At 45.5% G+C, this 16,863-nt stretch overlaps 1 protein-coding gene across 1 annotated transcript in view; it reads left to right on the top strand.

The window, feature by feature from the left end:
• SV2C (synaptic vesicle glycoprotein 2C) overlaps nt 1-16,863 on the top strand; it is a 195,471-nt gene that overhangs the window by 146,616 nt on the left and 31,992 nt on the right. The window contains exons 5-7 of the mRNA XM_046667521.1: nt 12,595-12,728; nt 13,225-13,314; nt 16,397-16,507. Coding sequence (XP_046523477.1) covers nt 12,595-12,728; nt 13,225-13,314; nt 16,397-16,507 — 335 coding nt within the window. The remainder of the gene's footprint in view (nt 1-12,594; nt 12,729-13,224; nt 13,315-16,396; nt 16,508-16,863) is intronic.

The raw sequence follows: 16,863 nt of genomic DNA, 5'->3' as shown, positions 1-16,863 counted from the left end.
TTTCATGTGGGCCCTGAAGGGTTCATAGGAATTTTCCAAGCGGATAATAGGGATGAGAAGAAAAGGGCCTGAGCTGAGGCATAAACGGTGTCATGGCGAGGGCCATGCAATCGATGAAGGTTTCTTACGGTATGGATGTACAACAGCTGCATGGGGACCACCTCGGTGCTTGTTAAGATGCAGATTCCTGGGCCCCACCCCAACCCTCCTAAAGGGGCGTTTCTAGTAACAGGGGCTGGGAAGATGCCTTTTCAACAGGATCCCCTTGTCATTCCATTGCCCACAAAGTGCAGTGGAGAGTGTGACTGAGCTAGAACGGGGAGCATGTGGTTGGAGATGAGTGTGGGGCCCAGTTGCAAAGGGCCTTGTACTCCAGGCAGCTGTTTCAGTGGGGAGGCCGAGGGGGGCAGCTGGAGGGCAGGTTCCGGAGAGGTGGGAGGGGAGGGGATGCTGTGGGTGAAGTGAAGCATTTCGTTGTTGGTGTGGTTTCACTGAGCCGTCCTCCAGGAGACCAGATAGGTCACTCGCAGGGGGTCGGAGAAGAGATCTGAAGGAGAGAAGACGAGGTGAGTTGTCACGGACGGAGGGTACGAGTGCCCAGAGAAGTTGGTGAACTTTGGTGATCGTGGGGTCCGTGCACGACGATAGATGGGAAAGGAGAGGTGGCCTCCGGGAGGCAGGAGCTGGGAGGGATGGAAGAGAATGCGCACCTCCCAGACTTCTAGGTGCAGGTCTCGGGGAGCCCAGAGTGGGCCCTCCTGCTGACTCCCACGGCTCTATTAGACACGGGTTGAAGGCAGGTGCTTTTACGGAGGGTGCCAGGTCCCCATTCCTGAGGATTGGCAGGGAATTTTAAGAGCACACCTCCCTGTCCTTATGAAACAAGAACACAAATGCTTTAGGAGATAGATGCTTATTCCCCTTTTTTGTGGTAATAACTGTTTATAAGCTGCGAGGGTTAGCAGAAAGCGTTTGGTGGGGAACGCTACACTCTCCCAAAAGCACAGGGGGAAAATGTTCCTGTTCTTCTTATTGTGTGCCACCTTTCTTGTTCTTTAGGATGCATTTAAAAGCAAAAAGGAGAAAAATGGCAACCCCACATAGATCAATTTTATAGCAAAAAAAGATCAAAAGAGCTTATAACTCAATAAGAAAAACTAACACAGAAACAAAATGCATTCATGCAGGAATGAAATCTCAAGTCTTCTGAAAGTGTTTCCAAACCTCTGTTTGAACACAAGCTTCCACGTTCCCTCACTAGCTCTGTTAACTCTGAGTACTGGTGACATAGACGTGCACGGTGACTAGTGTACAGCAGGATCTCTCCTCCTGGCACTGTTGACATTTAGGGCTGGCTAATTCTCTGGGGGCGGAGGAGCTGTGCTGTGCATCCTAAGATGTTTAGCAGCATCTCTGGCCTCTGCCCACTAGATGTCAGCAGTCACCCTCCTTCCCCAAGCTCATGACACTCAACAATGTCTCCAGACATGGCCACATGTCTTCTGGGGGTAGTTATCACATCTAGCAAATAAAAATACAGGGTGCCTAGTTAAATATGAATTTCAGATAAACGACAAATAATCGTTTAGTGTAAGTATGTCCCAAATACTGCCTGGGACATATTAACACTAAAATTTTTTTAGGTCAGATTTAGCTGGTGGCCTGTATTTTAGCTTGCCACCCCACCAGGGGGTGGGAAGTGGGCAACAGGATTGTTGGTGCATTAAACGAGCCGATGCGTGTGAGGTGCCTGGCGCATGGTGGGCGTGCTATAAATACTCCAGCAATCTGCCACAGGCCTTGAATCCACGCCACCTGTGTCCCTGCTGGAGGCTGCACTTGGTACTCAGAGCTTCACATCCTTTACGAAAACTGTGAGCAGAGCGGGAGGAGAACAGGAGCCCAGTGTGAATCTGTGAGAGCTGGGAACCAGCGCGCCAGTCAAAGCTGGTTCTGTAGCCGCCTCTGCTGGAACACCCGTCTGCTTGTGCTCTTGTGCATTGTTATTCTGGGCTCCCTGAGTTATTAAATCATTTCTCCCAAGTGGCAGGGAGAGAAGGTGATAGTGAATGAAAACCTCTGCATCCGTCCAAGACTCGGTCACCCTGGGTTTGATTTTTCTGGCGCCATGGCCGCTCCCCGGGATGCGCCAGGACCAATCGCTTCCTCAGTCGGTAGCAGCTAGGAACTTCTTTCTAGGCCAAGATTAATGACCCAAGCCGTCAGCCTTTCCGAGAGCAAAGGGGAAATTTAACTCTGGGTAAACGCCTGACATTTTGCAACAAAGGGGAAGGGGTGGGGGGTAGCATTTGTGTGTCTCCTGCAGGGTCACAAATCTGGGATGGGCAAAAGTGAATTGGGTCTCCGCCAACAGCTGGACTGGCTTGAGCTCCTACGTTTCATCTTCAGACAATCCGGATGAAACGTGCTCTACAAACGTAGTGTGAGAGTGCCCCTTTGAGTTACACGTCAGCTTATTAACTCTCGAGAGTTTCATTTTTCCAAAAGGAAGTTCAGTTTGTGTAGGGGAAGCATGGGGCTTGTCCGTGAGAAGATACATGCATTGCTCTGGGGGAGCCCTTTCCTGTCTGGCTGTCGGCGAGATGTAACATCAGAAGCTGGGAAAATGGGGACATGTTAGTCAAAGGGTACAAACTCTCAGTTATAAGGTGAATAAGTTCTGAGGATCTACTGTGGCTATAGTTCTGTATGTGTCGTGGTGACTATCGTTAATAATTCTGTACTGTATGCTTAAAATTGACTGAGAATAGATCTTGGGTGTTCTCTCCACACCAAAAATAAGTGAGATGATGTGTGTGTGGGGTAACTTGATGGTGGTGATCTTTCAGAAGGTGTACCTGTATCAGATCATCACACTGTACACCTTAGATATATACAAGTTTTATTTGTCAATTATACCTTAGTAAAGCTGGAAAAAAAACCCAAAAGTGGACCACATGCTTGTTGTGAAACAAGTTCCAATATATTTCACAAAACTACCAAGGATGTGCTCTTACCACAAGGAAATTAGGCTAGAAATTAGTTACCAAAAAAACAGAAAAGACCGGCCCAGTGGCCCAGTGGTTAAGTTTGCGCACTCCACTTCAGTGGCCTGGGGTTGGCCAATTCAGATCCTGGGTGCAGACCTACACACCACTCATCAGGCCACGCTGTGGCAGCATCCCACATATAAAGTAGAGGAAGATGGGCACGACTGTTAGCTCAGGGCCAGCCTTGATCTTGCTCAAGCAAAAAGAGGAAGACTGGTAACAGACGTTAGCTCAGGGCCAGTGTTCCTCACACACACACAAAAAGACAAAAAAAAAAAGAAAGAAAGACTAACTCCATAAATTTGGAAATTAGGAAATATAATAATGTTTCCAGAATATCCGTTTTGAATGTGTTAGGCAAACTGTCTGGTTTTACAGGCATCCAAGAGTGGGCTCTTTATTGATCAGTTACATAAGCGTTTGTTGAGTGACTGTTCTTCGCCATGTTTTGCACTAAAGATGAATAAGACGTGGCCCCTGCCCTCCAGGAGCCGACTTGGAGGTCGTTCTCTACAGTGTCCTTTCTCTGCGTCAGCACTGTGCTGAGGGCTGTGGGAATTCACAGGATACTGAGATAGCTCAGTCGGGGACAGAAATACCTTTCAATGTGTCCAGAAGAATCTACAGAGAATGTTCCTTTCTACTAGCTTAACAGAGGACTGAAGGTTAGGACTTCTCCAAATTGACGAGGGTGGGGAGTGGTCAAGATGTTACACAGCAGGTAGCAAACGGTGGAAGGAGGGACTTGTGAGGAATGAGGCTGGAGAGAGAGGCAGGAGCCAGGTCTCGGAGGGCCTTGTGGCCACACTAAAGATCCTGGACTCGATCCTGAAGGGCCATGGAGAATGACTGAAAGGTTTTAAGCTAGTGAGTGACGTGATCCAGTTTTTATTATGGAAAGATCTCTCAAAGGTACGTGAGGGAAGGACCAGACTAGGCGAATTGGAAGCTGGAAGCTCTACTAAAGAGAAGTGATATTAGGATTATTCAACAACAGGGCATTGCCAGTCGGAAGAGGATGGCCGGAGTGCTGGAGCCCTGTCCCTGAGGCCCCTGCTGGGCCAGGCACTGGACGGCGGAGGGATCCAGGGCTGGGGGCTCAGGACACTGACTGTGACATGCGTACTTCAGGACTCCATCCAGACCCATGCCTGCTGCAGATCAGCCATATAGGACGAGCCAGGGAGGGGTGACAAGCACCAAGACTAAAGCAGAGATGGAGAAAAAGGAGCAGGTTTGGGAGAAGTACAGAAAATAGAATTGCATTCCTCAGTGATGGACTGGACGTAGGGGAGGAAGAGAGTAGAGGCTGACTTCCACTTTTCTGGAAGGCTATGAGGAAGGTGGAGTGTCTCCCCTGGGCTGGGGCCTTTTGGAAGCATCTGGTGACAGTAAACATCAGGAACTTGAGATGACCTGAAGGCTTTTCTCTGGGTGGGGTTGCACTGGATACGAGTGAGCAATATCTGGCTACGGGCTGGTAGAGCTGACCTCTCCAAAGTCGTATTTCCATCCCTGTACTAGGAAGGAGGGGGTGGTGTCCCCTCCCTTGAGGCACAAGGCCCAGAAACCAGCGCTTCCAGGTCATTGTGCTGGCGTGTATTTCCCAGCCCATTAGAAGGAATTTCTTTGACATAAATGACAAAACTCTAAGGGTCATTTGGGACCTGAATCATGAGCTAAGCAGCTGTTTCACTTGTCAAGTGTTAAGTGATTTGTTCTGGATCAGAGGCTACAAGGCAAGAAAAACAGCAGGTAGAGAGGTCAGTAGTTAGTGGAGTAGTTAGAGTAGTTAGTGGAGCCCTGTGGGCGTGACCTTTGGCATCAGCAACAAGAGCACTCGGGCTGACCTCTGTTGTCATAACACTGGGATATTACAGCCCCCTCTTTCTCCCCACCCCAGGAAAAGGTCTTTCACCTAAGAATGGATTCCGTTAGCACTTGTGTGCTGTATCATTAAAAATCTTCTGGGAATGCACCCAGAGCTTTTGTTGATCTTGAGCAAGAACTTGTTGAGGCCAGGTACAAAGAACAAAAAGAAATCTGGATCTGGAATAGAATAGAGACCATGAGGTTGTTTGGAGCCCTGTTAAGAAAAAAGGTATTTTAAGGACATCTACTCTGAAAGCCAATGAACTGTGTTGCTAATATACAGAATAAGTATTATTTTGCTCACTTGTGTCAAACCTGCCTGCAGTTTGCAAGTTTGTTTTGTTTAATTTTGAAAGTATTCCATTTCTTACCGTGGATGTATACTCAAGAGAGAGTTTCTTGTGGCCTCCTCTGGTCCAGACACAAGATCTTAGAATCAGAGAGATCCTTAGCCCTGGAATGGGTTTTAGAGTCTGTTCGTCCAACTTTCTACCTAATATAAGAATTCCCAATATTTAGTTTTGTTTGCTTTTCAGTTTCCTGAGACTATACCTTTTCACAAAATGAACCTAATTGGTTTTTTGTTATTCATCCATGGACATCAGCTTATGTGAGAGTTTATATATTAATATGATTCTGCCAACCTTTATACAGTTCATTTTAAATAAATATTTATGTGAGTAAAAGAGAAAGAAAGTTAATGTGTACCTATATAAATATGCTATAAGATAATAAATATGAATATATACATTGTGTATTTATAGAGTAATGAGCTGCCTTTACATGCATTTATGACATAAGCTTCATTTGTGTGTGGTTGAAATGTGACTATCCTATAGGCTATTGTAGTGTGTATTTGTATAAAAATATTTGATAAAATTTTAATTGACCTACATTATCATAATATTAATACTATATTGTTGTCTGTTTACAAAAGAAAATCCCAAAGGACCTTTGTTTGAAACAGACACACATGCATGCACATTTTATGCTGCCAGCTTTTTTCAGACCCTCAGACTTGTGATCTCTCTCCGTGGAGCTTCAGAAGTTCCATGCTTGAATGAGTCTTACATGCTTGCACCAGGAACTCTTTCTGGAAACCTTCTCTCATTCACTCTTTTTATATTTGACATACTCATAAAAGATATTCCAGAAAAAAATGACCCTGAAAAATGAGCCCATGAATTTCTGAGTTTGAAAATCTACCAGGAAATTTCCTTCTTTGAAAGCATATTTGGAGTCAGAAGTCAGACTCAGGAATCAGAGGGCAAATGTGACTTCCTTTTGCTGTTGGCCGCTCACTCTGTGCATTCCAAATGGTGGGACCAGAGCTTGGAAACAGAAGTAGAGAAACAGCAGGAAAGGTCAGCTTGTTGCTTGGACCTGCTCTTAGAGAGAGAGGCCTGACTACTGCAGGTACCTGGAATGTAACCCTGGGACCCTCTCCCAGGGATGTATCATTGCAGTTGAGTTGGCTCTCGCTTCTTGAAGGCATGATGATGTGCTGCAGGCAGAGCCCTGCCAATTGTTTTATGGTGATTGTTCTGTGTATCACTATTGGCAATAGGCTTACACAGTTGTGGCTCAGGATGCAACTGGCCTCTGCCCCGAGAATCCGAAATCAGAGTATGACTGGAGTTACGAATTTAAAGATTACAGCTCTGTGAATATTGTTTTCCTTCCCACCCAGAGACCCGAGGTAGCCTCTGGCACTTGCTCGTTGCTGTCCATAAATGAGCACTGTAGCATCGATGTTTAGATTCGTCCCAATCAGAATTAACGTTAGTTTAGTTCTGAAATTTGTACGGATGCTGCGTAGCGTCTCATGATCACTTCAATTTCCGTATCCTCTCTCTTTTTCCATCAGATCTTTGACTTCAGAAAAATGATAGGCTTGCAACTCTTTGAAAAGTTTTTTTTTACCCCTTTTGAGTAAAAAGTAATACAAGGCGATACAAAACTCAGAAATTAAAGAAAATATGCAAAAAGTGGAAGTCCTCTGTTACTGCCCAGCCTCTACCTGAGTAACCGTTTAAAATAATTTAGTGTGTTTCCTCCCTTTTGTTTTCTAGATATAATGATATGTTTTATGTGCATATAAAAAAGGGAATCACTACTATTACACTGTTTTGAAAAGAGGTTTTTTCACTGCAATGTAACTTGTGCAGTTTCCACATCGGTTTAGAAACATCTCCCTCATTCTTTGCCAGTAGTTAAACGGTATTCCTATTGCATGGCTGCACCATAGTTTATTTGACTAGTCCCCTCATCCTTGCTTTCTTTTTTTCTCTTTTTCACAAATGAGATGGAGGTGAAACTCTCTGCTGTTGCCAGCAGCAGGGCCTGTGCAGCTGCCCCTGGTTCAGTCTCACGGAGTCGCAGATGGTACGAGATGCATGACAACCTGAGTTTCTAGCCAAGGATTAATGTCTCCTGCTCACGAGATAGCGTTTGTATTTCAAACCAGTGACTTGCTGACAGGATACAATTTTATTTCTGTAGGAATAAAATCAGAAATTCATCTGATCATTGTTCCCTTCCTCAGCTTGTGGGCCACTTAAAAAATGGATTTTGAACCACTTTTCCAAAGAGAATTTTAGTTGGCTATGTGCCTTGTGAGTGAAGACCACTGATAAATAAAAATAGGTGGTTTACTTCTCAGCTATTGAAAACTGATCTCACCTATCATATTGATTTCTTAATATTAATGTTTTAGAGCATTGGATCATAATATCACAAAGCTGCCAACCAAATTTTGATCAGTAAGGGAGGTGCTAGCCCACCAGCACACCCGGGACAGCGCCAAGAAGAGACCATGAAGGCCAGCATTCTTCTGCCTGCCCCACATACTGCTGCCTTAGCACCTTGAAAGATTTCAGACCGTCAGGCACCTGGGCTGGCAGCTGGGTTCTGCAGCACAGAGCACGTCAGCGTGAGTCTGGTCAATGGCCTTGATCGTCATGCAAGCCGCAGCATGCCCTGATCAGTGCCACGCTGAGGGCCGCTGTGCAGGAGCTGCTTTCTGTAATTCCCTAATTGAGGGCCTTCCCTGCATGGAATTTGCATTACGTGTAGACAAATCCCTCAGTATGACATTTTTAATGGATATTTTTAACAAAGTCCAAAAAACAATTAGAACCACCGCCTACACAACATCTTTTCTTTTTTTTAAGACAAAAGGCGTGGTGCCAACATAAAGGGATCATTTAGGAGAATCCATTTTACTAAGTGCAGATGAGCATCCTGAAGCAACAACCGCTTCCCCGGTTGCATGTGGCTTGTTTCACATTCTCGTCCTTCACTCCATGTTGATGTCTCCACTTCCTGATGTTTGTGGCTTAAGGTTTTATGTCACTCTCAAGTTCAAATTTAAGCCATCTTGAAATGGAGCTGGGGAGGGGTCCCAGGAATTCTTGGCTGGGTGGTTATGGTGGTCAGTGTCTCCTTCCTTCATTCTTTTATTCAGTTAGAATCCAAATAATGGTATTTTAGTTTTACAGAGCTTCTGCAGGGTCGTTTCTTAAGACCCTCCCTGTGTCTGCCCCTCATTCAGGCCACAGAATATCATCCATCAGGCTTTGACATCCCCCCCACCCCAGGGGGGCACATCCTAAAAGGGAGTTCGATGCTACTCCCCTGTGACTGGCGCACATAGGCACTCAGTAAAAGTATGATTGAATGGACGAAAAGTAAATCAAGATGTCACTAGGCATTAGGGAAATGCAATGAAAACCTATTAGAATGGCCAAAAGTTTGAAAAGTAGAACTGACCAAAGAGTAGGGGGAAGGACATGAAGCGGCTAGAACTGTCAGCCACCACTGGTGGGAATGTAAAACGGTACAGCCACTGTGGAAAATAGTTTGGCAGTTTCTTATAAAGCTGAACTTATACTTATTATTTGACTCAAATAACCCACTGCCTAGGTAGTTACCCAAGAGAAAAGGAAGGCTTTGTGACACACAAAAACCTGTCTGAAGTGTTTATGACAGCGTTATTTATAATCCCCTAAAACTGGAAACGATCTAACTGTCCTTCAACTGGCGACTTGGTAAACCAGCTGTGACATCTCCGCACGATGGAATGCTGCTCGGCAATGAAAAGGAGCAGACTATTAATACGAGCAAGAATCTGCATGGATGCGTTATGCTCAGCGTAAGAAGCCAGATTCAAAAAGCTGTGTACGGTATGATTTCGTTTATTTGACATTCTGGAAAAGGCAAAACTGTAGGGGTTTTTTTTGCCAGCTGGAGGCTCTGCGGTGCTGTGGCAATGGGGAGGAGTGGGCAGCTTTGAGACGTGTTTTAGAAATGGAACTTGCTGAGAGATGGGACATTGAGGGTAGTGAGGGGAAAAAGAGGAATCAAGGATGAGGTCTTGATTTTGGACATAAATATCTGGGTGGCTGGCAGTGTGTTGTTTGCTAAAATAGGGACGATTGAGGGAGAAACAAGAGTTTTCTTTGGTAGCTAGGCAGGAAATCAAAAGTTCTGTTTTACACACAGTAACTTTGAGAAGCCCCTCAGGCATCTCTGTGAAGATGTGAACAGGCAGGTAGAGAGAGGTTTCCTGGAGCTCTGGGAAGAAAAAGGCTATATTTCAGAAACAATGACACACACACACACACCAAGCAAGGGCCCAGAAGACAGACTTCACAGCTAATGAAGTAGAGACGGTGTGAACAGTATTGAATAGGCTAAACTTCAGCTGCTGCACAGAAGAATCTAGGCCTGAAGAAACGCCCTTCTAGGCTGGGGGGAGCGAGACTCTGGACCAGCTAGATTCTACGTGTAATCCAGTTTCCTCTGTAGGCTGAAAACCGCCAGACAGGAATCACATGGCCATCAGTCTCTCCCTGATGGATGTGATGTTCCAGAGAAGTAAGAGTGAAGGGCAGCATTTGTAAGACCAGCTGTCAAGAAGGAGCCTGAAGTCCTTGGAGAGGCATCTGGGGAAGTCCGAGCAAACGCCTGCGGTTTCATAGAGAAGAGCTAACATTCTCCGATTTAATTTCTATCAGTCAAGTTAGCACTAGAGCTATGACTATAAAGAGGAGAGTGTTGCTTTCCTATGGCTGCTGTAACAGGTCTCCGCAAACTGACTGGTTTAAACAATGCAAATTTATTATTTTCCATTCTGGAGGTCAGAAGTCTCCGTGGGTTGGCAGGGCCTCTGGAGGCTTGTTCTGGAGGCTCGAGGGGAGAATACATGTCTTCGCCTTTTCCAGCTTCTATAAGCTGCCCACAGACCTTGGCTTGTGGACCCTTCCTCCATCTTCAAAGGCAGCACCGTAGCATCTTCGAATCTCTCTCCAGTCTGAGCTCTGCTTTGCTCAGCACATCTCCTTTTCTCACTCTGACCCTCCTGACTCTCTCTCTTTCCTTTATAGACTCTCATCCTTATGCTGGGCCCAACCATATAATATGGGATAATCGCTTTATCTCAAGATCCTTAACTTAATCATGCCTGCAAAGTCCCTTTGCTGTGTGAGGTCACACAGTCACAGGTTCTGGGCACTAGGATGAGGACGTCTTTGGGTGGGGAGGGAGCATTATCCTGTCGACCACAAGAAACTTCCTGCTCTGTCCGCTAGTGTGACTTTCTCCTTGGTTAAATAACTCATCCTATTTTTGTTTATAAAACTGCACCGTCTGAACTAATTTGTTTCAGCAGAGGCACTGGAGCCCGTCTCCTCTCTCGTCTTTGCTCTTTCCCCCGGTGCTGTGCTGAAATTTACAACATTGCACTTGCTTAACTCAGCCGTCTCAAGCTTTTCTTTTCCATCCACTGTGTAAGATAATAGGTTATAGACCTTTTAAAACAGAAGTTCTATATATGAAGCTCTCAGATCCAATGTGAAATGAACAAGGTGTGTTTTCTCTGTTCCATCACAAAATTTCTCTGCGTTGTGGATATTTGAGACTTTTGATTTTCTGCTACTTAAAATATTGAGAGTAGACGGCCCCTCCTAAAGTTTATGATGTAGCGACTTTAGCGATCCACGTAATCCTTGTGTATTAAATTCCCAGAAAAATGTTTGTTAATCTAAGATTGATACAGCGTGTCATTGATGTTTACATCATTTGTCAGCAAGGTCTGTGTCCAAGAGTGAGTGTGCATAGACGTGAGGCCACACGTGGCATAAGATGCTGCCTCGAATCCTGGTGGAGAAGATTCAGATATATAACTTGAGCTTGTTGCCTTGAGGAAGTTATGTCCCTCCAGAATCTCGCTTGGCTCCTGTGTACATAAGGAATAATCCTACTGCTCTCCTGGGGATGGGGTGTAGACTACCTGACTTTCGTTTACAAAAAGCCTGATGAATACCAAGCATTGCCAAAAATTAGAATTTTGCCTCCCGTAATTCATCTATGCCTCTGTAAATCTCCTCTCTGTTTTCAATTAGGTTTGATATGCCTCATTATTTCTCATTTAGAATCATGTTTGAATTTTGCTTTCAACCATTTTGTATTCATTTAAATATTGGCTTTCTTTTAGTTCTTGAAGAGATTTCTATTTGCATGCTCTTAGGCTTGTTTTTTATATTATGATAGAAATACTATTTAGAAATTTAAAATTTTCTCCATCTATTGTATGACATGTGCATGTAGAGAGATACTGCAACTGCCAATCCTTAATAATTGTACTGGTCAGGATGCTGGCAGGAAACCTGTGACATCCTCAGAAGAGGTCATGAAAAGTGGAGGGCTGCCCCAGTGGCGTAGTGGTTAAGTTCGTGTGCTCCACTTCAGTGGCCCAGGGTTCGCAGGTTCAGATCCAAGGTGTTGGACCTAGCACCACTCTTCAAGCCATGCTGCGGCGGTGTCCCACATAAAATAGAGAAAGATTGGCACAGATGTTAGCTCAGGGACAATCTTCGTCAAGCAAAAAGAGGAATGTTTGCGATAGATGTCAGCTCAAGGCCAATCTTCCTCACACACAGACAAAAGAGTTATGTGGAAAAGTTAAGAGAAACCAAGAAGGAATAATAAAGCGCCTCAGAGCTAGGACCACGAAGGCATCCTGTGCCCACCTGTGCCTCAAAGGGCAAGAGCAGGGAGGGATTGCCAGGACCTGCCAGGAGCTGTGGCTGTAGGAGAAGCTTCCGGGAGATGGGCACACCCACCGTCAAACCTCCACCCAGCCAGAGGGAGGGAGGAGGACAACAAGGAGAACAAACGTCCCCAGCTCTGCTCCCACCCTCTGCTCTCCTGCCAGCACTTCCTCTATTCAGACCAACAGAATCCAGTGGGCGAGGGAGCCCCTTGATGGGTCCACAGAGATCTGTTTCCTGGCACACGGCAGGGTGGAGAGACCTGGGGACTGATCCAGAGGCTCAAACAGAAGATCCGCAGCACAGTGGCCTTCTGGAAAAATATCCTCCCCAATTAATTTCTGTTAGCCTTTGGCATTTGGTTGTATAGAAACGTACATGCACCCTCATCCTTAGGCGCTGACCCCTTTGGTCCCAAGCACCTTTCTCAGCACTGCTCTCGCTGGTCTTGAAGGAGAGCCGGTCACTGTGGCTAAGCCCAGATCAGATCATTCTTCTGTGGGTAGTAAGATTTGACTAATAAACTCGCAGTGTAGACACCCAGGTGACTGTGGAGTCCTCGCTTTCACAGCCGCAGCCTGGGCGGCGCCCTCGCTCACTCTGCCTGTCCTCCTTTCCAGGATGGAGCTTCAGCATGGGGTCGGCCTACCAGTTCCACAGCTGGCGTGTGTTCGTGATCGTCTGCGCGCTCCCCTGCGTCTGCTCGGTGGTGGCCCTCACGTTCATGCCTGAGAGCCCGAGGTTCCTGTTGGAGGTAACGCTGGTTCTTACAAACACTTGAGGAAGCCACACACATTGGAAAGAGCTCCTTGCTAATTCTAGGAACGCGTGTCTACCCCCTTGGGAGGAGCATTTTTCTTTCGTCCTCTGGAACTATGCAGGATTTGGTTTCACGGAGACGGGTTTCCAACAAGCAGCCTGTGGAAAAGCTGCCTGGTGGCCAGAAAGCGCTACTGTTCCGCCTCTAGCAAGTAACTTTTTGCTCAATGAAGAGAACAGGGCTTATTGTCTTATATATGAAATTTTACTATCCAGGGGTGCTATTTCTCGTTATAGGCACATCTGTTGACCTGCTAATGTAGTCAAGATATTCAAGTAGTCAGTATGTTCCAGGGGGACCTACCTCAATGCATTTGCACAATTACACCCAAGCTGATCTGAAAATACAAGATAATTATGAGAAAATCAGGGCATGAGTATTTCACCTCCTAGCAGTTCACTTTCCTTCACTGTCTACTCATGTTTCTCAGATTGGAAAGCACGATGAAGCTTGGATGATTCTGAAGTTAATTCATGACACCAACATGAGAGCACGGGGCCAGTCTGAGAAGGTTTTCACGGTGAGTACCACTCTTCAGCACGTCCTCTATGCCAGGGGTGGGGAAACTTTTTCTGGGAAGGCCAGGTTGTAAATTCTTCTCTCTCTGCACCGCTGCACTCATCTTTCAGCGTCTCGTACTTGCCATTTTACATAAGCTGCCACTGCTGTTGTCTGCGCTGTTCCCTCTGCGTGCAAAGTTCTTCCATCCTCTAGTTACAAAGTTTATTCTCAATGGGAAAACCAGTCTGAATTTATGAAAATTGGATGCATGGAATTTTTTGGAAGGAACAATGGTTTTTAAATCTTTCAATGTATACAGCATACAATTAGACAAAAAGCGTTTTGTCCAAAATAGGTTTAAGGGCACATGCAGTATGGGGACATAAGTAAGATCTTCAGTATCTTCTAAATGATATCAATTATAGTTCTTAAAATATGTGAAATAGTCCCTGATTGAACAGTCCCCTTGACATCTTATTTATCCATTTCATTTTTATTTAGGAAACAAATTTTTAGTAATGTAAAGATAGACTTTATTTTGGCGTCTATCCAAATTATCACATTCTTAATTGGCAAAATTTTTATGCAGCATGATGGAGAAATGACGATCAGTAATAAACGTCCTCCATTGAGGACCTGGAAGCCTTTGAATAGGCCCTTCTTTTGAGTGGATGCACAATAGAGAAGAATGTTTTTAAATTAAAGGATCACGAGGCTGGAGGAATCTTGAGACCTCACCTACATGCTCAGTGTCACTTGTCCTTCCCAGCCAGGTGAGGATAGGCTGTCTTCCAAGGACTGCTGAGAAGGCGTTTCTGTAGGGCCTCATTGTCCTGCTTGCCTGCTTTTTCTCCCAGAAGGTTCGAGTTATCAAGTCCACTCATGGTCATCCACATTAATGTTATTATATAAAGGTTAGGCGGGAATAGGTGGGAATGCTCCAAAAGAATTGGATAATCTCAAAGTCCTTTATAGTGTGACTTTCAAGGTCATCGCATGACTCCACCAGGACAAATCTATTCTCTCCTTTGTTTCATCTCCAGTGCAGTGATTTCGTAGGCTTTCCTTCAAGGTCTCTTTTTTTAAGCTCTTCGTCCTATGCCCCTACCTTAAATCTTGTTTTTCAGGGCTTTGTTTTCAGCTAACTTCTTTTTAACCTTACACACTCTCCTTTGCTGCTCTCAGCTACTTCCTGCACCTCTCTCTCACGATGGGCAAGTCTCCTGAGCTCCAAACATGCATGTTGAAGGGCTTTGCTGCCATCCTTCTATGTACTACGAGCCCTTCAAATTCTGAATTTCTAAATCTGAACTTATCGCCATAACAGTCTCCAACCCTCTTCCTTGTCCTAAATTCTGTCAGCAAGCCCCACCAGCCCTACCTGAACCAGAGCCCTGAAAACATCCTATTTCTTTCTTTCCTTTATCTCCATTGTATCCAAGAAATCACTGTGTCTATTATTCTCCATCCTAAATATCACTCATCATTGTCCCTTACTTTCCACCCTCACTGCCACCGATTTGGTTCAGCCCTCATTACTCACTGCCCTCTGCCCTTGGACTATTCTTCATGGATCTCAAGCTCTCTATAGTTTCCCAAAACACTATTTTTACTAACACCTCTGGCCATTGGCACATGGTATTCCTCCCGCTTGGAATGCCCTCCGAGTAGTTTACACACACGGCCAATGACACACTTCTCCATAAGCCCCAGCTCAAATTCTGCAGTCCGTGAAGCCTTCTCTGTCACTCCCAGGTCTGCTTGGGTGTTCCAAATGGCACGTCTCTCCCATCTTGACACAGACTTCCAGTGGGGAACTTTTCCTTTGTATGGTACTTTCTTGGAGGGTGGGATGTTGTACATTTGCATCTCCAGGGTCCGGTGCCACGTCCGGCACCCCAAGGGGCCACTGCATGAAGGAACAAACGGACACTGGTGAGTGGAGAAGGGGAAGCCTCCCAGAAGGAAGATGTTGAGTGATAAGAACACCCTTGTGATTAAAAAAAATATCTGAAGTGTCACAAAATAATGCTGCGTGGATTATTTTGAGGTCACTCTATTTGGAATCCCATATTGAACTCAGACATTGTTTTCATTAAATGCAGACATCTTTGTTAAGATAGCCAGGAAGAGGCTACTGCTCACCTGGTATGAGCTGAAAGATACCGAGGGTCCCCTAAACACCTCTGTCAAAAGCCAGCCTTGGTACCTAGATTCTTGCAATAGAACTACTGCTTTGCATATTGGCAGAATCTTCAGAAAAATCTGTTCAAAAGTGATCCCTGGCAGGGGTAACGTATGCACACTTCTGTGTCCTCTCTGAGATTTATCACAAGCAGGTAAATGCTGACTAACAGGGTAAGATGGGACAGCTCCTCTTTTCAGGCTTCATTCTCTGTGTTGAAGACATGGCTTCTCCTGGCCCTTGGTTCTTTTCTTAGCCAAGGGAGGCTAGCTGAAGTCAGCATGCAGCTTTTCACGGGGAGCCTCCATCACTTATTCCCCTTTTGATTGCTGAAGAGTCAGTGTTGACCCTTTCAACCCAAGCCTATTCCCTGGGCCTTGCGTCTTGGCCCCCGGTGGGCGTTTGCTGAGCAGTGTCTGTGCTTAGGCTGAGGCAGGAGGAGGCAAGAGTCAGAGTGATGCTCTAAGAGTGAAAGTTCGATGGGAGGGCTTTCAGAACTGTGTTCAGGGGCCAGATCCATCAGGTAAGTAGGTTCCAAAGAAGTGTGTACAGTCACTTTAGTCCAAGCAAAGTAATTCTTGATCCAGAAGCTCATCTCTCTGGATGTCCTGTCTGCTGGTGTGCCTTTGTAGTGATGGTTCAGAGAGGGCCATTTCAGCTTCTTCTTGTTCCATTACTCTTTGCTCTTCCTCGTTTCTCTGCTTCCCCATCCGTCCGTTCTTTATTCAGTTCTTTTAGGTGCTGTGGGGGTCTGTCTATTTACAGCAATGGTCTTATATATGTAGGGAGTGATTAGCAAATACCTACTTGCTTTTTGGTGGAGTCAGTTTCCACTCCTTTAAAAACAAACGGTAAGCCTAAACTCAGCAACTTCAGAGAAGAGAACTCGGCACTTTCTCTGTCTTGCTCTTTACAGGTAAACAGAATCAAAACTCCAAAGCAAATAGATGAGCTGATTGAAATTGAGAGTGACACAGGAACATGGTACAGGAGGTGTTTTGTCCGGATCCGCACAGAACTGTATGGGGTAAGTAACAAACCCGCCCTGGCTCGCGGGCCCGCTTATTGCGTTTATGGTTAGTCAGAAGCAGGGTTGACTGAACCAGTTCTATGAATGCGGTTCTTCCCGCTTCTGCCCAGGACACCTGACTCCTGGAACAGGACCAGGTAATAGGAGCTCCTTGGGAGCAGCACAGTAGCCAAGACATTCCGTCTTGGGAAAGGGAAGGCGTTAGGCAAGGAGTCTTGGCAGTGACGGGTGCACTGAAGTCTTGAGTTACTCTATCTATTGGCCTCCAGGAAGCCGATAAATGAAAATTCCAGTATTTGGTTTCCTGTAGCCTTTAGCTTTTACATTTTAAGTTCAAATGAATCCAGCCCAAA

The sequence above is a fragment of the Equus quagga genome, chromosome 7, assembly GCF_021613505.1.
Source record: "Equus quagga isolate Etosha38 chromosome 7, UCLA_HA_Equagga_1.0, whole genome shotgun sequence".
Taxonomy (NCBI): domain Eukaryota; kingdom Metazoa; phylum Chordata; class Mammalia; order Perissodactyla; family Equidae; genus Equus; species Equus quagga.
The sequence above is the reverse complement of the archived record's forward strand: the minus strand, read 5'-3'. Positions and strand labels throughout refer to the sequence as shown.